The following is a 25,150-nucleotide window of genomic DNA, read 5'->3' as shown; positions in this document are numbered from 1 at the left end:
CTTTCAAATTTTACTAATTACTGACACAAAACCTGAAAGCTAAGAAATTTCATTTTGACCAATTTCTTCAACTACAAGAAGTGTGCAACGAAAGCGCCTATGTTTTGTATTTCGGACTCCGGCTTGTTAAAAGATCTCATGCTGCTTCCAGTATAGGCACACGGGATTAACCAAAACAAAGATGACTAAAGGCAGTGAAATGACAACCATGCAGATACTCTGCACCGTCTCAGCAGGAATAAGGGTCAGCTGAAGACACAGAAAGAAAGGGGCAAAATAAAGAGATGACATAACAAGAAATATGTGTGATATTCTAGGAAGAGAGGAAGAAATAATATAATGAAAAAGCTAATAAAATGGACAAATAAGAGTTCTAGGGTAATAAAAAAAAAAACTTGGAATATGATGACCATTTCGGATAAAAGCTTGCTAAAGGGTATATTAGCTCAGTGGTAGGTACATGCCTTGAGTGTGTGAGGCCCTGAGTATGACTGCTGGCACCACACACATACACAAACACACATAAAGTAAGTCTGAGATAAGCACATTCACTTAAACTACAGTGTAAACTAGAAATATTCATTTAGGCAGACACTCCAGGAGAACAGGAATTTTGGTGCTTTCTGGTACTTTTTTTTTTTTTAAATCTACTAATATATCTCCATGTGAACAAAAGAATGCCAGGGAAAAAATGCCATTACTACGAACAAACTCTCTATAAAGCATTTAGGTACAGATACAAAGAAAGTATAAATAGAAAATTTAAGAGAAGCAGTCTGATTTGCTTCTCATCATTCCCTTTATGCATGTTTTAGCTTTTATCATATGTCTTCTACTATCATTAAAAGATCACAATTATCTGCAATAGATTACCACAGAGCAGGTTCTTCAGATGTGTTCATAGAATCGCTGTCAAAGGCATCACCAGTTTCTCAGAAATGCACACTTTAGGTTCTATTCAAGACACAGTGAACTGAAGCTTTGTAGACATGGCACAGTTATCTGGAGTTTTTGTTCAGACAGGCAACAGCAGGTGTGGCACCCACTCCCAACCAGTACTTTTTTGAAAAAGATACTCCACTCATACTGGATAAAATGACAAACTCTCAGTTTGTCATTAATCCTGAGAAGGAGCAAAAACTTTAAAAACCGTAAGCGTTATGGTTTATTTATAAAAGTATGATTTTTTGTAATTTTATTAAGAATTTATGATAAAATTTAATAACATCAAACAACCACTAATTCATCAGGCAAAAATCACACAGAAACATCAACTTACAATGAAAATATATTTTTTTTAAAATGTACTTACTTTAATGTTTCAGCAAGAAAGAAGCTTTGCTGAACATCATCATGTGTTGGAGTGGAGGAATACACATCCTTCACCCCCGAAAATCCACTACTGACACGACAATACTTTTCAATAGCCTGTGGAAGTAACCAGACAAAAGATCAATTTCATAGAATTTCACATTTAAGGAATAAGGAATCACAATAAACAATTCACAGATCTCCATGAGAATGTGACAGAATTCAAGTACTGAATGAAAACATTCGCATACTGGAAAGTTAATTGAGATGTTCTATTTCCTGCTGAATTTCTCTACCTCTGGACATTTTAAATGTTTGTATGATAGCTTATATTTCCCTAATTTTGTAGTCAAATTTAGGTTATTGAAACTGAATAATAAGTAAGCCACAGTAAGTGCCATTCATTCTGATAATTCAAATAGAAGGTCAAATGAATTTAAATCGTTTAAAGCAATTTTGTTATTTCCAAGATAAACAACAGGTCAGAACATTCTTTTAAAAAATAATACTTAGGAACCATAGAAATAGTACAGTAGGCAAGGCAAGTCTTGCCTTTTCAGATGGGAAAACAATAATCTGACACATTATTAATATTGTGTTCTACCACAAATGACTGAAAGCTATAATTATTCATTTATATCTCTTTGTACATCCTGAATATGTCTAAATAAAACGAAACTCCAAATCCACTAATAACTTTGTTTTTAATACAAAGCAAACATCTTCTTATAAAGGTATAGTATACTCCTGAATTAGGCTATTTATGCAAAACTGAGAGTGTATGTGATCTCTTCCTGATTGAAGCTACTATGAGATGTTGTTGAATTAAACTTTAGAATTTATTATATATGGTTCTTATATTTGCTCGAGCAGGCCCAGTAACGTCTCCATTGGAGACTTCGTTGTTACTGTGTCTGGCATATCGAATACGTCACGGGGAGCTTGCCAGGCTCTGACGTGCGGGCGAGATACTCTCGGTAGCTTGCCGGGCTCTCCGAGAGGGGCGGAGGAATCGAACTCGGGTTGGCCATGTTGGCTGCGTGCAAGGCAAACGCCCTACCGCTGTGCTATCACTCCAGCCCATATATATAAGAGCCCCAGCAGCTGAAGACCTCCGGGACTCAGCCATAGCCATGTTGAGACCACTCTCCACACGCTCAGATGAACCTCACACATGAAGGAAGCAGTAGAGGAACCCAGGTGTGCAGGACCCGGGGCTGAGATCTCCAAGTCTGCTCGGTTTGGGACTGGGCTCCCCTACCCAGATCCCCCATCTTCCAGTAGCTAGACAGTTACACCCACCAACTGCGGTGTAACCCCATCAATGGCCCAAGATCCAGAGACTATAAAACCAAGCTCCCAGAAGCGCACAGCCACATTCGAGGCCGCGCTACCTCTTATTCTCTAGTTCTCACTCTCAGAGAACCCGGCAGGCTACTGAGAGTATCCTGCCTGCACATGTGCCGGACTGGGAACACCTTTAAAGGTGATTAGAGGCTGCCCCAAACACCTCCATCCCTCTTGGAGAGCTGGGCAAGCTACTGAGAGTATTCTGCCCGCATGGCGGAGACTGGCAAGCTACCCATGGCATACTCGATATGCCAAAAACAGTAACAATGATGGCCCTCATTCCCCTGACCCCAAACGAGCCCCCAATATGCCACTGGGCTACACTAGCACATGACGGACAAATGGTGACATTACTGGTGCCCGCTCGAGTGGGTCAATGAAAAACGAGGTGATAGTGATACGGTTCTTAATTATCATTTTGCGACTTTTTTGTCCCTAGCCTGATGACTTTTCTGGTCTTTTGCCTTGCTCAGGAAAAGTTAATTAACACTAAAAGTGTTTATTTAATGAAACTTGATTTTCATACCGTTTCAATTTTACTGCAAGTGGATTTTAAATCATACCAAAGGCTAGTATCCTTTAAATACTTTAGGCATATTTTGAATATAAGTATTCAAAACCACCATTTGTTACAAACGGGCTTTCTTTCCAACTTAACTGGCAGAGAAATATAAGGATATTGAAAAACAACATGAAGGCATGATAGGCCTTCGGATCATGTAGAGTTCTCTCTCCTGCTCTCTCTTTTTAAAAATTTAGTCACTGTGAAATTACAAAGTCATTCGTGGCGGGGTTTCAGGCACACAGCGTTTCAACACTGACCCCTTCAACAGAGTCCATTTCCCTCCACTCCTGAAGGCAACTTTTCATGCACAGTATACTTGTTCAAAAATTTTAAGATACAAATGAACTACATAAATAAAGCTATAGAAGACACAAACTACCATTATTCTGTCTGTCTCAGCCTGTCTCTACTTTCTTCACACTCCAGAGAGGATCCAGTTTGGGACTCTGGGGGAATGAGACAAGCAAAGGGTTTGAAGATGTGATTTCTCTTTGGGCCGCCAATACAGAATAGCAGGGGAGCGAGCTTGCCTTGCACATGGTCAACCTGGTTCAATCCCCAGTACCACACGTGGTCCCTTGAACCTGCCAGGAGTGAGTGATCGATCCCTGAGCACAGTCGGGAGTAAGCATTGAGCACAGCTAGGTGTGGCCCCAACCACCCTCCCTCAAATGCATCCTCTTCTCTTATTCCATCCTCCTTTCTTTATCATGGTATACCTTTGAAATTTAGATCAAGAACATAATTATTTGATTTATTGTTCATGACAGATTTTACCTTGCATGGTTTCATACAGACTACAGAAGGAAAATCTCAACTCCTTCAAATTTGGAGTCAAATTGAGACAAATGCAGGTTACATAAAGTTCGACCTTGTCAAAACTCTTCTTAATAATTTAAGAGCAGGGTCATACTTTCAGAAGGCACTAAGTGGGGAGCGGAACCTTCACAACAACAAAGATAAATTATTCGATAGCTTCTTTTCTTACCTTTTTAAATTTTTTTTGTTTTGGACCACACTTAGTGGTGCTCGGGGCTTATTTCTGGCTCTGTGCTCAGGGATCACTCCTAGCAGATTCGGAGTACCATATGTGTTGCCAGGAACTAAACCCTGGTCAGCCACATGCAAGGCAAGTGCCCTACCCACTGTACTATTGCTCCAGCCCAGTATTCTACAGAGGATGTTTTCTCTTTGCAAATTTTGTCATAGTTCCTCTGAATTCTTTAGGGAGCTCTGAAGTGTAGGAAACAAAGGAAAGGAAATCTGCAGAAAGCTCTTTAGAGAGGTAAAGGATTTTCTAGCACCACCTTCCATGAGTAACTGAAAGGAGTGTGTGAGTGTGTGTGTGTGTGTGTGTGTGAGTGTGTGAGTGTGTGTGTGTGTATGTATGTATGTATGTTATTCTAAGCTATTGAGAAATCTTTGATCTGGCATAGAGAACCATCTATATGATGACTCTAACTTTTTTCCCTCTGGTTGTCTTTGTGAAGCTTTTTATATAAATTTGGGAACATTAAAGAAAACACATCTTGGATATTCCTGGGTGGGAGCACATCTGGTGGTGCTCAGGGCTTACTTCTGGAACTGTGCTCAGAGATCAAAGCTGGTGCAAATGGAGGTAAAAATGGATTTGCGCTCAGGAGTTATCCCTCACTGTAAAGGTTGCAGGGGCCACATATGGTGCTGGGACTTCAAACCGAGTTGACGTATGCATGGCCTTACTACCATACTGTCCCTCTGGCCTGAAATTATGAATTCCTTTTAAAAAAATCTAAAATTTGTATAATTTATTTTTCATCTACGCGGGAGCGATAGCACAGTGGGTAGGGCGTTTGCCTTGCACGCAGGCAACATGGCTGACCTGAGTTCGATTCCTCCGCCCCTCTCGGAGAGCCCGGCAAGCTACCGAGAGGATCTCGCCTGCACGGCAGAGCCTGGCAAGCTACCCGTGATGTATTCGATATGCCAAACACAATAACAAGTCTCAATGTTACTGGGCCCGCTCAAGCAAATTGATGAATGGGAAGATAGTGATAGTGAAAGTGGTAGTGGTTTTTTTATCTAGAGAAATTTAATTGCATTTAATTTTGCCAATAGTTTATTTTATTAAGGTGCTCTGATTTACAATATTGTTAAGAGTTTCATGCATCCATTCTCCAAACACTTCACCTAGCACCAGAGTGCCTGCTTCCCTCCACTAACTCAAAGATCCTTCCTATGATAATTTTTTAAAATTTACTCAGAACACATGCTGGAGTGAATCTGGGCAGTTTTACAATGATTTCTATCCCCTTCCCTCCCAATGGGGCATATAGAGAAACTAGGTTAATGATGAAAAAAAAAATACCTCTAAAATGACTGTTTATTAATTCAATAAAAATAATGAACAAATGTTAGCAAAAAAAATTATCGTAACCAGAAATAAATCCTAAGACTTCCACTGCTTACGAAACTTAAACTGACTCACATTTTTCATTACATAAATCCAAGAAAGCCTAGACTCAATAGACATGAGCTAACAATGTTGAGGACACAAGACACTCTGAGAGGGTCTGATATCAGCAATAAAGCAATGTATGTAGCCATAGAAGTCATGTATGTGCAGAAGCACGGAGAGTAACGCTGGCGTATTTACCAGAGCCGCTTCCCAGCCCCACTGCCTGTATCGTGGATCGTGAGTGAAGCGCCACAGGTACCAATAGGTTTCAATGACTTCCGGACGGAGGATGTAATACTTCTCATTCTGCCGAACGGCCACGGCCTCCACCGCACCATCAAACTTGAATGATTCAGGACCCAATTTCAATGCTGCAACATGTCGGGATAAATACATGAGCACAATGGAACATTTGTGTCTGTGTTTTTTTCTCCCCTGAAAGAATGGGATATACACTAGAAACCAGCAAAAAATTAAGAATTTTTTTCTGATTTCTCACATTATCTCTCTTGGTCTTTCTTTCTTCCTTTCTGCTTCTTTTTTATTTATTTAAAAATTTATTTTATTTTTATAAAGTTCAAAATTATATTAATATTTTATTATTAAATTTCAGTATTTCATATTTAATATCCCAACACCAATCCCAAGAGCATCACACCTACCCACTACCATATTTTGAATGCTTTCACCCTAATGATCCAAAAAAATTTCCTTAGAGGAAGGTGTGTGAAGATTACTGTATTTCACCCTGAAGCCATTAATCTCTCTCTCTCTCTCTCTCTCTCTGAAGCTTTTCCCTTTTTTGTTTTATGGCTTTTTGGGTCACGCCTGGCGATGCTCAGGGGTTACTTCTAGGTCTGCACTCAGGAATTACTCCTGGCAGAACTCGGGGACCATATGGGATACCGGGGGTTGAACTATTGAACCTGGGTCAGGTGCATGCCAGGCAAATGCCCAACCCACTATACTGTCGCTCCAGCCCCTACATTTTCTTTCTTAATGAGGAGGGGGAAAGAACTGATGAGATGCTGGGTGTGATTCACAGCTGGGTGTGACCCAAAACCAATTAAAAAATAATTTTATAAACACTCTACCTCACACTTAGCTACAAGAATTTCTCTTAAATTTCCCTTTTATGCTATTTCATCTAAAAGCAACCCAATATTTAAAAAACTGAGCCACCCCCCGCCCCGAGACACACACACACACACACACACACACACACACACACACACACACACAATGGTGGCTGAGTAAAAGAACTCTAGAACGTGCAAAAGCCGTATCTCAAACCCTGATCTCAAGGATGTGTGCAAGGCACCCTCAGGTTTGTTCTGTTTTGCTTCGTTTTTTGTGTTTTGAGGTGCTGTTGTCCTTTAATGCTTTGCCAAACCCTAAAATCAGCGTTCTTTTAGCCCAAGTAGAGTTACTAGTGTTCTCACCAGTTCTGTCATAGGACTCATGGCATGTGTGGGCGATCTCTGCCCCTAGCTCTAGGTAATGACCGGCTTTATCCATCTGGGAGCCGTCCGCTCCCAGTGCAAACATTCCCCCGGCAAAGCAGGCCAAATGCCCCATCTTTTTTTCCAAGTGTCCGTTCTTCCATTCGCCAATAAAGGTAAGACCTCCACGGGACTTCTTAATAAGATGTTTCTCTATGGCCTGCAAAAAATATTCAAAAAATTTAGAAGACATTGTTAGCATTCAATTCGCCACACCCTTTTAGTTGGTGTCAAAATGTTGTCAGAGAATCTATTCTAGAATGTAGTTCCTTTCCCAAATGGAGAGGCGTAATTGTTGATGTTCTGGGTTGAGTAAGCAAGTTGCACGTAACTTGAGCAAATGTCCCCACCTCTCCCCAATTCGAGGTGAGAAAGGGGAGATCTGGCTTAAAAATCACTGTTTAAGATGCTACTACTGATTTAAAAAACTTTATTCTTGAGCCAAATAAAATTCGTATGATTATTCGGTGAAGAATAACCTACAAGAAGCCACAAAAGGCTCTGTCACGTTTATTTCCTTTTTCATCCAAGGAAAGATAAAACTACCAAAAATAAATAAATAAATAAATAAAATAAAAAACCTACATGATTTTGATTTTTCCATGCCACTACACCTCTTGTCATACTTTACAGGATGCTATGCCTGTGGTTCAAAGAGAATTCATGATAAACACATGGGCTGGAGCGATAGCACAGTGGTAGGGCGTTTGCCTCGCACGCAGCCAACATGGCCGACCCGAGTTCGATTCCTCCGCCCCTCTCGGAGAGCCTGGCAAGCTACTGAGAGTATTTCGCCCGCACGGCAGAGCCTGGCAAGCTACCCGGGACGTATTCGATATGCCAGACACAGTAACAACAAAGTATCCGATGGAGACGTTACTGGGCCCGCTCAAGCAAATGATAAACACAGTTCATCCATTTTTGTCAGATTTACTCAAGTTTTGAAGATGGCAATAGAAATATTTACACTGAACTTCAAATTGCATTTCACGATCACGATCATCATGTTGTTCTTCGATTGCCTCGAGCAGGCACCAGTAATGTCTCCTTCGTCCTAGCCCTGAGATTTTTTTTTAAAAGTGCCACATTCAAGGCTCTTTCAGGATTAGGAGAATGAGACCCATCATTGTTACTGGTATTTGGCATATTGGGGACGCCACGGGGAGTTTGCCAGACTCTGCCGTGTGGGCAGGTTACATTCGGTAGCCTAAATTGCATTTGGTCACCAGAAATGCCGAGGGCCTGGAGCGTCCCTCCCAGAGACGCCTGGGCCCAATTCTGGAGACTGATTGTTGGTTCTTGGGCCTGGGACTGCAGCACTGCCCAGGCTCAGCAGTGCTGGGCATCAGAGTCATTCCTGCGGGTGCTCGGGAGCCAGGGGGTGCTGAGAAATCAAACCTGAGCTTTTGTACAGGCACTTCGCAATTTTGAGCTATCTCCCCAGGCCTAAAAAAAATTTCAGCGCTTTGTTCCTCTATTCTATGATCAACCTTTGCTAAGAAAGGAAATGAAGTTAATCCTCTCCCTTTAGAAGTACTTTAATGGAATCAGAAATTGCACCAATTAAATTCCCTTTGTTAGAAATTATTACATAGCAGACATTATAGTTTCGAACAATAAAAACATTATCTCATGTTTTCCATGCTGTTCATTTTCTGATGAGTTTAACAATGATCAAGTTCAGAAAACTTATTCCGTGTGCTTCATAATAATAATGTAGGTTTTACAAAACTACAAAAATAAAAAGAGAGTATGCCTGGTAGAGCATCTTATGTCCCACAAAACTCTATATGTACAACATACAATCAATAAACAATAGCCATTTCATAAATAAATGACATTCAGATAACTATATTTGGTCCGTTAGCAGAATGACAGGTGGCTGATAAGCAAAATGATCAGGGACAACCACCAGACCCTAAGGTTTTACTCTTAATGCTATTTTCTTTCCTTCATAATTATTACTGAGCACAAAGGAAAAGATTTGGGGGTAGAATAATGTTTTTCCTCTGTGGAGTTCATGTCATGTTTTCCTCAATAAGGCACTCAAGAAATGTATCAAGAACAATATTCATTATAAACCTCTAACATTTTCCTATTCTTATTCATCTGAAGATAAATCTTACTTTGCTACAATTAAAAGATAACTAAACATACCCATGAATTTAATACGATTAAAGTAAATTTGAACTGGCAAATTTCACCTCTGAAATTTTCTTGCATAGCTCCTGTCTCTGTGACAAATACTTTAGAGTTCGACTTATATAAAATGAGAAACTACTAAATCAAAGCGGTATAACAGCTCTTGCGGTCAGAAATTTTTAAACAGTCCAGGTAGATAGGTGAAAGGACTAGAGAAAGTGTTATCCCTGACACTGCATGACCCCGACTGTCGCCCTGAAGACTCCCAAGTACTACTGGAGGTGGCCACGTGGCCCCTGTGTATTGCTTGGTCGACTATCATGAACCTCAGGCCTCCTGGGTGTCAGCAGAACTCCAAGACGATCTGGCTCAGTTGGTCAAGTATCATTGGTAGTGGTGCCCAGGCTCTGAGCATGGCTTGGGAGGGGATGGTCAAACAAATCTTCACAAATTTCTCAAGAAACTTTTGCTGAATCCTTACAATGAGCAAAACCACAATGTGCCTGTATAGTTTTCTAACAAGTATAGAGGTCTACTGATCCCTAGTAGGACATTATCCTTAAAGAGCAAGGATAAAATGAATAATTGATCGTAGGCCTAATTTAATACAAGCCCACCACAACTATAATTCTAAATAACCATCACTGACAACAGCCAAAATAGGCTTTAATGAAATTAATTTTTAAAAAGTGATTAAAATTATTAAAGGAATATGGGTTTATACAGGACCTGAAAGCAAATAATTTGAGCTAACTTTCCTTTCTAATTAACGTTTCTGCTAAGAAAACATCACATATATAAGCACTGCAAGAATAAAATGAGTTCCAATTTTAAACCATCACAAGACTGTGCTCTGAGATTACATATGTAGACACAACACAGTACAGTGGTTAAGAGCAGTTTCAGATGCCTTCACTTAATAGCTATACAGTCTTTGCAGGGTTAACCCCTCTGCCTTTAAAATATCCTGTGTGAATTGGTAGCAAAGACGAAAAAAATCTCACACATATGAAAAGGGACACCAGCAGTGCTTTTCTATGAAAAATATGTAAGCACTTTGTCCTTTTTATGTACCCGTAGAACTCCCAGTATGTAGGTTCAACGGTCGTTTCATGCTCAGGGATCCTGTTGTGGCCTGGGGGACATATTGGGCACTAGGGATTGAGTCCATGTCCGGAGTGTTAAAGTGCACTACCTGCAGTACGCTGGCTCTAACCCTCACTGGGTCATTTGAAATAAAAAAACGTGTATGAAAATGTATGAGAAGTCAGAAGATTTCCCAGTCTCTCTCAGTGATAACTGAAAGCAATTAATTTTTTTCATAATATGTCTAGACGAAATACTTTCAAGAATTTCTCTTAAAATGCCACAATAAGCCGTCCCCCACGCCCCACCGAGGTCGCCAGCTGCCCCCCACGAGCGGCTCTCCGGCACGGCCACGGCCCCGGAGGCACAAGGACTTAGCACAGAGAACCAGCCGCTTGGAGCAGAAAAGCAAATGGACTTGTGTTGATCCGCGCCACCAAGCCTGCCCGGAGGGGGAAGGGCGTTGACCGGCCCGCCCGCTCCTCTCTGGAAAGAAAGATGGCGGCCGCACGGGAGCCTTGTGGAAAGCAGGTTTGAGCCGGGCTCGGGGGAGCGGCGGGGACCTCATGGGAAGGGGGGCTTTGTGGGCCGTCCCCCACGCCCCACCGAGGTCGCCAGCTGCCCCCCACGAGCGGCTCTCCGGCACGGCCACGACTCCAGGGCACAGAAATCAATCTCTTAACTAGCTAACTTTTAATAGAAATTCTTCCAGGGTCAATGGGTAAAATAGCAGAAATTCAATTTGCGATAGCAGTCGTGCGACATCATTTTATTCTTAAACCAAGTTGTAGAAAGCAAATCATTTCACAACGCTGTTTCAGCATGTCTGATTGGGGGGGGGGGGGGGGGGTGGGTCGTAAACTCTAAACTATAATTGTGCATCTTCTATCGAAATAATCTATCTAGTCAAAGTAGATAGAGTATTAACTAGAACTCATCTGCCTCATAAGAATTGGGAGGGGTGGGAGGTGGGGGTCTATTGGGGTTCGGGGTTAAAAATGAGTATTGGTAAAGGGAAATGTGTTCGGTATCTACATGACTGAGACCTAAACCCGAAAGCTCTGTAACTTTTCCCACAGTGATTCAATAAATAAATAAATTATTAAAAAAATAAATAATAAAATAAAATAAAATAAAATAAAAAAAAATGCCACAATAAAAGGAAAACTCAAATTATTATAAAATAAAGAAAACTTCATCTTACATTAAAATATAAGTGTTCCTTTATTGTGGTATCTAAAAATATAATATACCAGGGACTATAGTGATAGTACAACACATAGGTGTTTGCCTTGCAGGCGGCCAACCCAGTTTCAATCCTCAGTATTACACACGGTCCCCCGTGTATAGGAGTGATCCCTGAGTGCAGAGTCAGGAGTAAGCCCTGAGCACTGCCAGGTGTGGTCCCAAAACCAAATACACACACACACACACAGAATATATTTATATATGCAGTAAATTATACTTGAATATTCATACAGCAAAAACAATTATAAGATGCTTATCTGTCACTACCAAATATATCATCTATTCAATGTTAAATGGGAAAATATTTTAATAATAATCACCTCAATAGCTTCATCGTACATCCGTCTTGCATCATGATCTGTTTTATCTGACATCAACCATGCTTTTAGTAAGTATTCATAAAAGCTGTCTCCCAGCCCACCAACAGATGTATGATCTGTAACAAGAGAAAAGAGAAGGATAGAGGTAGAAAGAAGACAGAGAACAGTGATTTTCAATTATAATGACTATACGATACATCAGTAATTTAAACATTATATTTACCTCCCCATTTCAATGTATTTAAAATTCAGTCAAGAGTGTACCATAACCGCTCTCCTCTACAATCATGTTCAACTTTCTCGAAGATCTTTTCCTGCTGAATGTGGTATATCATATATTTAAGAGTCTTTTTCTACAGCTTGTACACTGCCACATATTCAAACTTTTCTAGAACTGGAAAAATTAGTTCTCTTGTATTATTGGTTTTAACTACCTAGCTGTGACTAAGTGTACCTTTTCTTCAAAAATATGGCTAGTGGTTACGTTTTTCCTGTCTCCTTTCTCCCCACGCCACCCTTCTTCTTCTTCTTTTTCTTTTTCATTAGTGAAACACCATGAGGTACAGTTGTAGACTTACAAATTTTTGTGCTTGGGTCTCAGTTATACAATGATCAAGTACCCACCCCCTCACCACCCCACCCTTCTTTTGCACTCACTTGCAAGAACAGGCTCTCACTCTTTTGTGGTGCTGGGGACTGAACCCAGGGCTTCGTATATGCAAAGTAAATGCCCCAATGATGAGCTTGTCCCTAATCAGTCCTTCCTTCCCTCTCTTCCTCCCTCCCTCCCCTCCCCTCCCCCTTTTCCTCTTTCTTTTTGGTTTCTGGGCCACATCAAGTGATGCTCAGCGGTTACTCCTGGCTCTGCACTCAGGAACTACTCCTGGCATTGCTTGAGGGACCACATGGGACGCTGGGGACTGAACAGGAGTTGGCTGTGTGTACTAATGCTCCTGACGCTGGTTCAATCCCTGCCTGGATAAGAACTGCAGGAGTGGCCCTGAACACCCCAGCATCTCTGGGGTGTCCTTGGTGGTCATCAGTACTGCAGAGGACCACATCCTTGGATTTTAGAATTCACTGTCCAGACAGACTAGCATCTCCAGGACTAATTTCTATGCCCCCTGAGTAGCACTAGGGAGGCCCTCCGCACCCCCAGCCCCCACTAGAAAAGAAGCTAGGATCACTGTCACTGTCCTCCCATTGTTCACCGATTTGCTCGAGCAGGCCCAGTAACGTCTCCATTGGAGACTTTGTTGTTACTGTGTTTGGCATATCGAATACGTCATGGGGAGCTTGCCAGGCTCTGCCGTGCGGGCAAGAGACTCTCGGTAGCTTGCTGGGCTCTCCGAGAGGGGCGGAGGAATCGAACTCGGGTCGGCCATGTTGGCTGTGTGCAAGGCAGACGCCCTACTCGCTGTGCTACCGCTCCAGCCCACAGTAAGAACTATCACTGGCTTTTCAAATTAGTGAGGAAAGGAAGAATTATCCCACTGTTTCTGGGAACAGGCAGCTATCTGGGAAGAAGTGCATATTAATAGTTTTCTGTTTTGCTCACAAAAATTAATTTGTGTTAGGTTTATGATTTAAAACTAAAAATACAAAACTAAAGTGTATCGGAAGAGATTACTGGAAAAAGTGAATTTATAAACAAACGATCTTAAGGAAAATACAAAATGAAGAATGTATAAAAGAAAATGTAGTTTCACACTATATTTTCACATATAAATACAGTGTCACATTATACTACTTACACAGCTGTAAGAAAAGAACATGAATAGAAAACACTTCCATTCATGCAACAAATGACAGAAATCAGGGCTTAATGCCCGACTCTGCCAACTCTTCCACACCTCCCACAGCTGTCCTCATGTAAACTGACTGGCCCAGTCTTACAGATTTCATGACTAGTCTTGGAAGAGATGCAAGTCCAGCAGATAAAATTCAGGTACACTGGGGCTGGAGCAACAGCACAGCAGGTCGGGCATTTGCCTTGCACGTGGCCGACCCTGTGTTCGATTCCCAGCAACCCCTATGGTCCCCTGAGCACCGCCAGGAGTGATTCCTGAGTGCACAGCCAGGAGTAATCCCTGAGCATTGCCAGGTATGACCCAAAAAGAAAAAAAAAATTCAGGTACAGAGTCTTCCAGGTGAAAACTCTGGAGCCCCTTGAGGTGTCGAATGCCCACCCTGCTGAAACCTAGGCAGCTGTACCCACACCCTACGTCTGTTGCCAAACCAAAGGCCCAACTTAACTGCTTCACAACCAATCTCTGCAGAGATACCAAGCTGATGAAAATCCCAGGAATACCAGTTTGGGGCCTAAAAACTCTGGGGTCTTCTCAGTGTGGTGGCAGGCAGCCTCCCCACCCCCAGACTTCCAGAAGCCCCAGAAGCCATAACCACATTCCACACCTGCTTTCATGGAAACTCACTGGCACAGATCTACAGCTCCTGGAGCACGTGGCCACATATGAAGCCACGGAACCCCTCCAAATTCCCCAATACCCAATAGGAGCACACCAAATTAGATGAGGATGTTAACATAGAAGCCAACTAAGCTCAAGAGATCAAAACAGTAACAGAAGGCTCAACTAGCTTAGTAAGCCCTCAGACAACAGTTAATGACCCCGTTGTGAGAGATATAACAACATTTTTCACAAATTTTCTTTTACTAAAACATTTTGTGATAATTCCATTAGTCATTTAATTGTAACAAGCAGTATAAAACAATTTTGTGCCTGAGAAGGGCACAGGCTTGAGGGGTGGGTGGGAGACTGGGGAGAATGGTGAAGGTCGCACTGGCGATGGGATTGGAGTCAGAACACGGAACTCCTGAAACAACTATATTATAAAATATGTTGCAAACCCTGTGTTTAAGGTTTTTTTTTTTTCTTTTTGGGTCACACCCGGCGATGCTCAGGGGTTACTCCTGGCTCATGCACTCAGGAATCACTCCTGGTGGTGCTCAGGGGACCAGATGAGATGCTGGGAATCGAACCTGTATTGGCCATGTTGGCTGCGTGCAAGGCAAACGCCCTACCCGCTGTGCTATGGCTCCAGCCCCTAAGGTATTTTTTTAAAAAAAAGATGATAAATGAGGAATATTTTACATAGGGAACATACCAGTGTACAGAAAAGAATTACAAATTGATAACATGAGGAAAAAAATTGAGCTACGGCTTTCCTGATTAAACCTACAGACATTCCGAAGGGGTGATTATATACAATGTTGATACTCTTTTATACAATGTTGATACTCTTATGAGTAAAGGCTATAATGACTGGCACGCAGTATTGGAAATACCAAAATTCATCCTAGGAATTCTACTTCTGAAATGATCCTATAAAAATATTTGCACCAGGTAAAGGTAAAAGGTAAAGGCCCTCCCGTTGATCGTCGATTTGCTCGAGTGGGCCCAGTAACGTCTCCATTGGAGACTTTGTTGTTACTGTGTCTGGCATATCGAATACTCTCGGTAGCTTGCCGGGCTCTCCGAGAGGGGCGGAGGAATCGAACTCGGGTCGGCCATGTTGGCCGCTTGTAAGGCGAACGCCCTACCCACTGTGCTATCGCTCCAGCCCAACATTGGATTAAAAGAATAGAGTATCATATCATTACCACCATTAATATTTTTTGCTTTTTGAAGACGGCTTAGTCTAAGGAATTAGCTATGTAAATTATGGCATAAAAAAACGTAAGAATGAGAACCATGCAATCAAGAAAGAGAATCAGATTAACTACAAACTGAACAGAGGATATCTGTTATATATTGTTGGTGGTGAGAAGTGTCAGAGAAATATAGGTTGATAAGTAAGTTTGTATGTTTAAAAAACACCAGGAAAGGCACAGCAGAAAAGAATTACAAAGTTACAAAGGATATGGTCTGGGGTCCACAAAATTCTATTGGCAGTAACCAGTTGGCCTACCTCCAGACTAGAAAAGTTCACAGGGCATTAAAGGTAGAAGGACATGTTTCCTCAGTAGAGGAAAAATTCAGAGTGAACACTGTATCTGAATCCCTAACAAATTAAAAAAAAGAAAAAAGCAGGCAGAAAAAGGGAAATTTTAAATTAAGGACTCCCCCCCCACCCCCGTCCCCCAAAGGCACAAGTAAATTATTTTAGGCATACAAAGATATACAGCCCCTGCAGGGTAAAATTACATGCCTGATATCTAATCTAGATCGCCAGCCCTACAAATTTGCAGGAAAACACAACTTAGAAAGAGATAAATAGACAGTCAAAACCAATGTAGAACCAATACAGATGGTAAACCACCAGAGAACATTTTAAAGTATTGTATTACCAATGTTAAATTGGTAGAAAGAAAAAGATATATATATATACATAAAAAAAGATCCAAACTATAGTTCTAAAGATGAAAATGACAATGTCAGAAAATTAAATATACTCTGAAAGGGAAGGTCAGAAGCAAAAGAAAAAGTCAATAATCTGCAAGTATTTTAAATACAAAATTCTCCAAGATGAAACTGAAAAGTTAGAAATTAAAAAGGAAAAAAAAGCCTCAGTGAGCTATGTAGCCAAATATTTTGAATAAACAGTTTCTGAAGGAGAAGCATGAGAGGAAAAAGTACTGAGAGAAATAAGACTAATTTTTTTCAATTTGAAAATAACTGTAACCTCACACAAAATGATGACTTTGTGTGATGTTACTAAAACAGTACTTTGAAGAAATAAATGAAAGGTAGCCCTATTGGAAAACATAAAAGGGTCTCACATAAAAGACTAGCTATAATCTTAAGAAACAGACAAAAAAAGCAAACTAAATTCCAAGAAGATGAGAGAACGCAGGAAACAAAGGTTAATATGCAGGGCAAAAATAATGAAATAGAACCATCAGCTATTAAAATAATTAGGAAATATCATGAACAACAGTTGACAAATTGGAAAAATTAGATGAACACAATCATTCTTCCAAAGATAGAAATTAACCAAAATTCACTCTGAAAAAAAAAGATACTCTGAAAATAAAATAAACGCAGCATTCCAAGTGGGCAAGGCAAGTGTAACATTCAAAAGACAACATAATTTACTACATTAACAAATCAAAGAGGGCACTCTATCAAAAAACATTTCACATGATTGCACGTCCAACTGATGAAAGCTGTTAAACAACCAGGAAAGGGAACACCCTCAACATTACAAAGGGCATCTATCTAATGACTGAGACTTTATCGACTAAGACAGTGACACCTTACAGCCGACGCAAACTCACTGGCCCAGCTTTACAGACTTAGGACTAATCTTGGAAGAGATGCAAGCCAAGCACAAAAATTCATGGACACACCAGTCTTACAACTGAGAACTCTGGGGCACCCCCGGAATTGGGGAGGGTTCAGTCCCCACATGCCAAAGCCTCAGCAGCTATACCCATTACCCACAACTGCTACCATGCCGATGGCCCAACACCACTGTTTCATGACTCATCTCCGCAGAGATGCTAAACCTACGAAATTGCAGGCACAATGATTTTCAGGAGAAAAAATAAGAGGGTCGCGTTAAAGTGGGGACAGGCAATCTCCTCTTCCGCTATTTCTGGATGCCCAGCAGTACAACCATAGCCCACACCCACCATCATGCAAACTCATTGACCAACTTCTATAGATCCTGGAGTTCCTGGAGCACATGGCATGTACATGGCCTCAAAACACCTCCAAATTCCACAATACCCAGTAGGAACACAGTGAATTAGATGGGGAAGTAACACAGAAGTCAACTAAGCTCAATGAACAAAAACAGTAACACAGAACGCTCAATTTGCAACAAACAGCTTAGTCAACCCTCAGACAACAATTCGTGACCCCTTTGTGAGAAAAAAACATTTTTCACAAATTTCTTTTTACTGAAACATTTTCTGATAATTCCAGCCATTTAGTTGTAACAAGCAATATAAAACAAATTATTTTGTGCCTGCTAAGGGGGCCAGCTTAGGGGGGTGGGTGGAAAACCACGGTCACTGGTGGAAGGTAGAAGGACTGGTGTTGGAACACTGAATGGACGTAGTAACTGTATTATGAACAACTTTGTTGACCACGGTGTTTAAAGTTAAATTTTTTTTTTAAAGAGAAAGACTAAATGTTTTCTTCCTAATACGAAGAAGAGAAAGGTGTAGACCTTTCAATATTTTTCTTCAATAGGTTCTAGCAAGTGCAACTTAGACCGAGATAGAAAATACAAAAAAATATACTAAATTGTTTTAAATAAACTTAAGCAATGTATTAAAAATTAAACATTCATGAAAGACACACGGTAGACACGGTCCCGCCGTTGATCATCGATTTGCTCGAGCGGGCCCAGTAACATCTCCATCATGAGACTTGTTGTTACTGTGTTTGGCAAATCGAGTACGTCACGGGTAGCTTGCCAGGCTCTGCTGTGCGGGCGAGATACTCTCGGTAGCTTGCCGGGCTCTCCGAGAGGGGCAGAGAAATCAAACTCGGGTTGGCCATGTTGGCTATCGCTCCAGCCCAAACATTCATGAAAATAGTCCATAATAACAATAAAGAAATTGACCTTTACTCAGAGATGACTGCTTATGCATAGAAATGGATGAAATCTATACAAAGGTTTCCAGAATTTAAAAATTAGCATTAAAAATGGTTATAAAATAATAAAATCAACTCTAATACTCTATCAGCAAAAAAATACTAGAAATTGAAATAATTTATAATTGCATGACACACGGTCCTGCCGTTGTTCATCGATTTGCTCGAGCGGGCCTAGTGAAGTCTCCATTGTGAGACTTGTTGCTACTGTGTCTGGCATATCGAATACGTCATGGGGAGCTTGCCAGGCTTTGCCGTGCTGGCGAGATACTCTCGGTAGCTTGCCAGGCTCTCCAAGAGGGGCAGAGGAATCGAACCCCGGTCCGCCAGGTCAGCCACGTGTAAGGCAAACGCCCTATCTGCTGTGCTATAGCTCCAGCCCAACAGGTAGGGCGTTTGCCTTGCACGTGGCCTACCCGGGTTCGATTCCCAGCATCCCATATGGTCCCCTGAGCACCGCCAGGGGTAACTCTTGAATGCAAAGCCAGGAGTAACCCCTGTGCATTGCCAGGTGTGACCCCCCCAAAAAACAAAGAAGAAAATGCAAAGAACTGAGATAACCCAACCAATTTCATGAAAAGAAATATGGAGAGCTAACACTACTTGATTTCAAGACAGACACTTGAATCAAAATAGCATGGGATGGGTATGATGATAAAGAGATCAACAGAAAAGAATGCCAAGATGCGAAGGCAATGAAGTTGAGAAAAAACAGCCTTGCAACAAATGGTGTCAAAATCAGACATCTAATTGTGAGACAATTAGGTATTTTGAAGTTCTCTCTGTCTATCTCTGCCTGACACAGAACTCCCCGTATCTTGCACGTGTATGCAGAAACATACTTTGTTGTAGTATTTGTTCTTTGAACCTGTCCCCTAACAAGGCTGCTAAAACTTGTAAATTCCTAAGTGGTAAGACAAAGTAAGAGCATCTTTTGTTCTAACTAGGCAACTCAAGGTGGGCTCCTAGATAGCGATTGGTCCCAGGAAGTCCAGACCCTGTCTAGAAGAAAACAATTTTAAAGTTCGGAATTTGTTGCAGCGCCTCCCAGTTCTCTAAGTGGGAGAGGAATGAAAAATGGTCTTAGCAAACATTGATAATGCCTTTCTGAAGACGTCTCCATAGAAACCCCGGTGTGACTTCTTTATTTCTCATAAGACACTTCATTTCAAACACTTGTGTTCCCCAAATGTGTGGGTGTTTTCTCTACACCAAGCAATTGTATTACACCAACTAGGTTTCCTATGATTTAATTCTGACACTGAATACCTGGAGCTAAGCGGCAGACTTCATAGTAACCTGTAATTTATTCCTGTGAGATCGGTCTCCACCTCCCTCCTGCTTTAGATGGAAATTCCAAGTGGCAGGGATTCAGGTCACCTACACCTTCTCCCTAACTTGGCTACAAATCAGAGGTTCACTCCTTCCCCTTGGGGTCATTTGGTTTAAAAAAAAAAAAAAGCTCAGGGAATTCAGGAAAGTTTACACACATTTGTCAGTTGATAAACAGATGGAAAAGATACAAGCCAGCAGTCAGATGCATGGGTCAGAATCTGGGGGACCCCCACACAGGATCTCTCTCCCTGTAAAACTGGGGTGCAGTGCTCTCCTATGGGATGGATGTTTTCACCACTCTGAGAACCCTCAAAACCCAACATTTTAGGGGCTCCTACAGAGACCTCTTCAGAAAGGCATTATCAATTGTTAAGTCCATTTTCCATTCTTTTCCCACTTCTAGAGAACTGGGAGGCAGTGCAACGAATTTCAAACTTTAAATTGCACGTATCCTCACATTTACTGGAATTCGAATACACTCCAGATTGGACAGGAAAAGAAGCAGCAGGCAATCCTCTTATGCAAACTTTCTGGATCTCTGCTCCATTATACTTCGTTTACAACCAACCACAATACATTTGCTCAGCTGTCATTATACTCTCCCCAAATACCATTATCCTCCAACTTGCAATTTTCGCTATCTACAAGAACCTCACAATTGCTTATCCCAAAGACGCTCACCAAGTTTTCCGTGACTCCTTAATTAGCACTCCTTCCCATTCCCCAAATATTTGAAATCTTTCCTTCTAAAGTCCCATGTTGCTTTACTTTCTTCCTCACTCTCAGCAGTTAAGCCTTCTGAGTAACACAGAAAATACAAACCACTGCAGAAAGGGAGACGGTCCTCAAAAATGTAACTCTCTGCAGGCCCAGCAAGCAATTTAACTCTTCTCTTCGCCTCCTAGAGAGGGACCGGAGAGATGCTGTAGGAGATAGGGTGCCTGCCTTGCATACAAGCCAACCTTGGCTAGAGCTCCGGCACTGCATATGATGTGCTGAGCACCACCAGGGGTCACTCCCAAGTTCTGAACACAGAGCCAAGAATAGCCCCAGAGCAAGGTTCACTAAGTGTGCCCTGTAACTCTCGAAAAGGTTCACTAAGTGTGGCCCAAACTTATCTTCCTCCCAAATAAATAAGAAATGTTTCTTCTCTATTCCGCACACTCCATTTACCATTGGACCATAACCATTTAAACATCCCTCTCATGAATCCTTCCTCTCTTCGTTTATCTTCAACTTTCACCCTTCAACTGAATCAATCTTTTAGCTTTAATGCTGTTATTAAACATCATAACCTAACCATTTGTCTTGATGCTAACATATTCTTTTAGTTTAATATCTATCAAGTGCTTGAACAATTAAAGAAGTAATGGCTAGTGTGAAAAGGCAAAGAATGGTGCTCTTCACTTGAAGTAGGGAATATTGGACAAGGAAATGGCTTAAAGTAGAAAGAACTTGAATTTGGCACAGACGTTGACTTTGAATGGCTAAATGGATACCTAATTGAATACGGTCAACAGGCAATCAGGAATCTGGAAATCCACAGGAGAGTTGAGTTAAGGGTTTTACTTTTGGGAGCTAACAAAAAATAACACAGATCTGAAGCAAGGAAGGTCACTCAAAATGAATGGCGTGAACTACGGAGAAGGGAGAAAGAGAGCACCAGAAAGACCACGAAGAGCAGGCAGCCTACAAGGACACAAAAGCGTTAAGAGTGGTGTGACAACATTTAGTGGGGGTAACAGCGGGTAAGAACACGAACTCTACAGCTAGGCAACTAGTGGACCCTGATTTTGTTCTACCGCTTGGTACCTGTGTAACTGTGTACAAGTTACTTAGACTCTCTGTCCTTCAATTCCCCCCTTGATAAAAAGGGAATAAAAGTAGTACTTACCTAATAAGGTTACACATAAAGATGCAGAGTCAGTGCTTAGAGGATGTACTTAGAACTAAGACTTGTCTATATTAAGTGACAACACATATTTGTATAATTGAAAAGTATACTAAATAAAAGGGGAAAAGGTTGTTGGAATGAGGCATAGGTAAAGGTAAAGGTAAAGGCCCTCCCGTTGATCGTCGATTTGCTCGAGCGGGCCCAGTAACGTCTCCATTGGAGACTTTGTTGTTACTGTGTCTGGCATATCGAATACTCTCGGTAGCTTGCCGGGCTCTCCGAGAGGGGCGGAGGAATCGAACTCGGGTCGGCCATGTTGGCCGCTTGTAAGGCGAACGCCCTACCCGCTGTGCTATCGCTCCAGCCCTATGAGGTATAATTAGAATTTTTTTTGACAAGGGCCACACCCAACATGGATCAAACCCAGGGTCCCACACATAGTACAGACATGTGCTTAGATTCTGGCTCTCCCCAGGCTCAAGATTAGCACTTTAAGTCTACACAGAAGTCATGTAAGACCAAATATTTCCTTTTCTTTATTAACTCAATAGATATCTATTATATGTCCTTATGTACCAAACACTATTTAAGATGCTAAGGACATAACTAGCTAAATTATTACAACAAAATAAAATTCTCTGCCTTCAGGGAGATTTACTGCTAGAGAAACGAAAATTAAAATTAATAAATCATCAATGACCAATTTCTTACAGTTTCACTTTGATTATAAAATGGTGCAGTACAGCACTGAATCGAGACAAAGTTGTGGGGAAAAAAAGAGCAAAAAAGGAGAGAAGTACTAATGATGTACCTTCAAATTTAGGATCCTTACTGTAGCACTGTCCTCCCATTGTTCATCGATTTGCTCGAGCGGGCCCAGTAACGTCTCCATTTTTTTTGAGACTTGTTACTGTGTGTGGCATACTGAATATGTCACAAGTAGCTTGCCAGGCTTTGCTGTGCGGGCGAGATACTCTCGGTAGCTTGCCGGGCTCTCCGAGAGGGGCGGAGGAATCAAACCCGGGTCGGCCCGGCCGGCTGCATGCAAGGCAAATGCCCTACCGCTGTGCTATCACTCCAGCCCTATATTCCTTTATATCTGTTGCCAAAGTAATTACCAGCAATTATTCTCTGTGATAGCTATGTGCATGTCACAGACATTATCATTACTCTAATTATAATACAGTTAGCCAAAGCCGAATTGTTAAATTTCAGTAAAATTCACTGTTTTGCAGACTATTAATAGACATGACAGATGTACACTGCTCAAAGATAATAATGGAATTTGATAAACTTTTCAGAAGCTGATATAAAATATACAAAAACAGTAAAAAGGAACAAATTGGACAATTTAATAAGGACTGCAGCTGCTACAAGGGATATCAGGGTAGCAAGCAACTCTAAGACTGCCAAAATAACCAGTAAATAGTTCTTTTTATAAATTCTCAAATTACTGCGGAGAGTGAACAGATTCTGAAGAAGTAATCTGAATTTATTCTATGGCAAAAGTAATGTGGCTCTATATTTTTTTAATTATGGTGGCAGAATATATGTAACATGAAAACCACTAACCTAGCCATTTTGCTGTCGTTGTTGTCCGCTGTGAGGCCCGTGAACGTTTGGTGACAAAGACGGAACGTGCCCTTGCACCAGGGCTGTCTCCATCCCTTGAGCTCCATCCCCAGCGCTTACACGTTTTGAAGTGCCCCATCCAGCAGCATCAACTGGATGCACACTATTGTGCGTCCATCACCACTATTTTCAAAATTTTTTCAGAGCCCTGAATAGGAACTCTGTGCCTATTTAAATACAAATTTTTTTGCAGTCCCCGCTCACAACCCAGTCGGGTCTTATCTATATTCTGTCTGTAAGTATGACCACTCGACATTGGATAAGTAGTGCTGTCTTTTTTCTTCCGTGTGTCATTTCACTCAATGTTTTTAAGGTTCACCTATATTACAGCACGTGTCAGAACTTCATTCCTTTCTGCAAATGAATCAAACTCCATTTTGTAGCTATATGACGTCTGATGTATCTTTCTCTCTGACAGTCACTGTTCCTTTTGGTTACTGGGAATGACGACATCTGAATAGTGACAAACAAGTATCTGATTGATTCCATTTTCAATCCTTTGGTTACAGCCCTAGGAGGTGAACTTCTGGTAACGTGGAGCCCTGTGTTTAATTCCGGAGGGGAGGTAAAGGTAAAGGCCCTCCCGTTGATCGTCGATTTGCTCGAGCGGGCCCAGTAACGTCTCCATTGGAGACTTTGTTGTTACTGTGTCTGGCATATCGAATACGTCACGGGTGGCTTGCCAGGCTCTGCCGTGCGGGCGAGATACTCTCGGTAGCTTGCCGGGCTCTCCGAGAGGGGCGGAGGAATCGAACTCGGGTTGGCCTGGTCGGCCACGCGCAAGGCAAACGCCCTACCGCTGTGCTATCGCTCCAGCCCCTTGGAGGGGAGGGGCTCCCCAAAAGTTCGAATTTCACCTCCTGATGATGATGAGCTGAGTGGGATGGAAAGGACTGAGGCTGCAGCACTACTGGGCCCTGGAGTGCGGGGGGACGCCTGCGCCACAGAGGCAGTGGCTGCAGAACCCTGGGTTGTATCGGGTGGGGATGCGAGGGGGACTACTGGTTCGCCACAGGTAAGCGATATGTGCCCCTATGTTCTCTCTCTAGTCCCTCTACGTTTAACTTTGTGAAAATCCACAAAACACTTTTCAGAGAAACTTAGAAAAGATGTTCATGATTTCATAGACAATCAGCCACTTCCCAGCACTTTGTTAAAGAGCACAGGCCACACCACCGGTGCCCCCACTGTCCCTCCTGACAGTGTCCCCCGCTCCAAGCCTGCGCAGGCATTTTTCTTCTTTTTTCTTTTTCTTTCCTCCCTCTTCCTCTCCCATCTCTCTTCCTCCCCCGCTCCTTCCCTCCCTCCCCCCCCCTCTCCCCCCCCTCTCATTTCCCCTCGTCCCCCCTTTGGGCATTATGGTTTGAAATTGAGATACTGAGAGGCCATCGTGTTTGGTCCTTTGCCCACTTTCAGCAGCACACCTCTCCCATGCAGAGCGATCCCTTCCATCCATCACTGTCAAAATGGTCCCCTCTCTGTTCCAACCGCCCTCTCCCCCCAACCCTTGAGGCAGGTTTCCAATTGTGGACCACTCACCCTGGCCCTTGTTTCTACTGTCCTTGGGTGTTAGTTTCATACTATGTTTTTTTTTTTAAACATCCCACAAATGAACGCAGTCATTCTGTCTGTCCTTCTCCTTCTGACTAAGTTTTCTCAGTATGATACTCTCCATGTTCATCCACTTATAAGCAAATCTCATGACTTTGCTTTCTCTAACAGCTGCATATATCACATTGTATAGATGTACCATAGTTTC

At 41.9% G+C, this 25,150-nt stretch overlaps 1 protein-coding gene across 3 annotated transcripts in view; it reads right to left on the bottom strand.

Moving 5' to 3' along the window:
- MAN1A2 (mannosidase alpha class 1A member 2) overlaps positions 1 to 25,150 on the bottom strand; it is a 144,692-nt gene that overhangs the window by 23,242 nt on the left and 96,300 nt on the right. For all 3 annotated transcript variants that reach the window (XR_008793164.1, XR_008793604.1, XM_056112573.1), the window contains exons 9-12: positions 11,962 to 12,077; positions 7,106 to 7,325; positions 5,862 to 6,034; positions 1,313 to 1,428 (exon numbers count right to left, since the gene is read on the bottom strand). Coding sequence is in view for 1 of the 3 variants with exons in the window: in XM_056112573.1 (XP_055968548.1) it covers positions 1,313 to 1,428; positions 5,862 to 6,034; positions 7,106 to 7,325; positions 11,962 to 12,077 (625 nt within the window). In the remaining 2 variants the exon portion in view is untranslated. The remainder of the gene's footprint in view (positions 1 to 1,312; positions 1,429 to 5,861; positions 6,035 to 7,105; positions 7,326 to 11,961; positions 12,078 to 25,150) is intronic.

This window comes from Sorex fumeus, unplaced genomic scaffold, assembly GCF_029834395.1.
Source record: "Sorex fumeus unplaced genomic scaffold, SorFum_2.1 ptg000001l, whole genome shotgun sequence".
NCBI classification, from domain to species: domain Eukaryota; kingdom Metazoa; phylum Chordata; class Mammalia; order Eulipotyphla; family Soricidae; genus Sorex; species Sorex fumeus.
The sequence above is the reverse complement of the archived record's forward strand: the minus strand, read 5'-3'. Positions and strand labels throughout refer to the sequence as shown.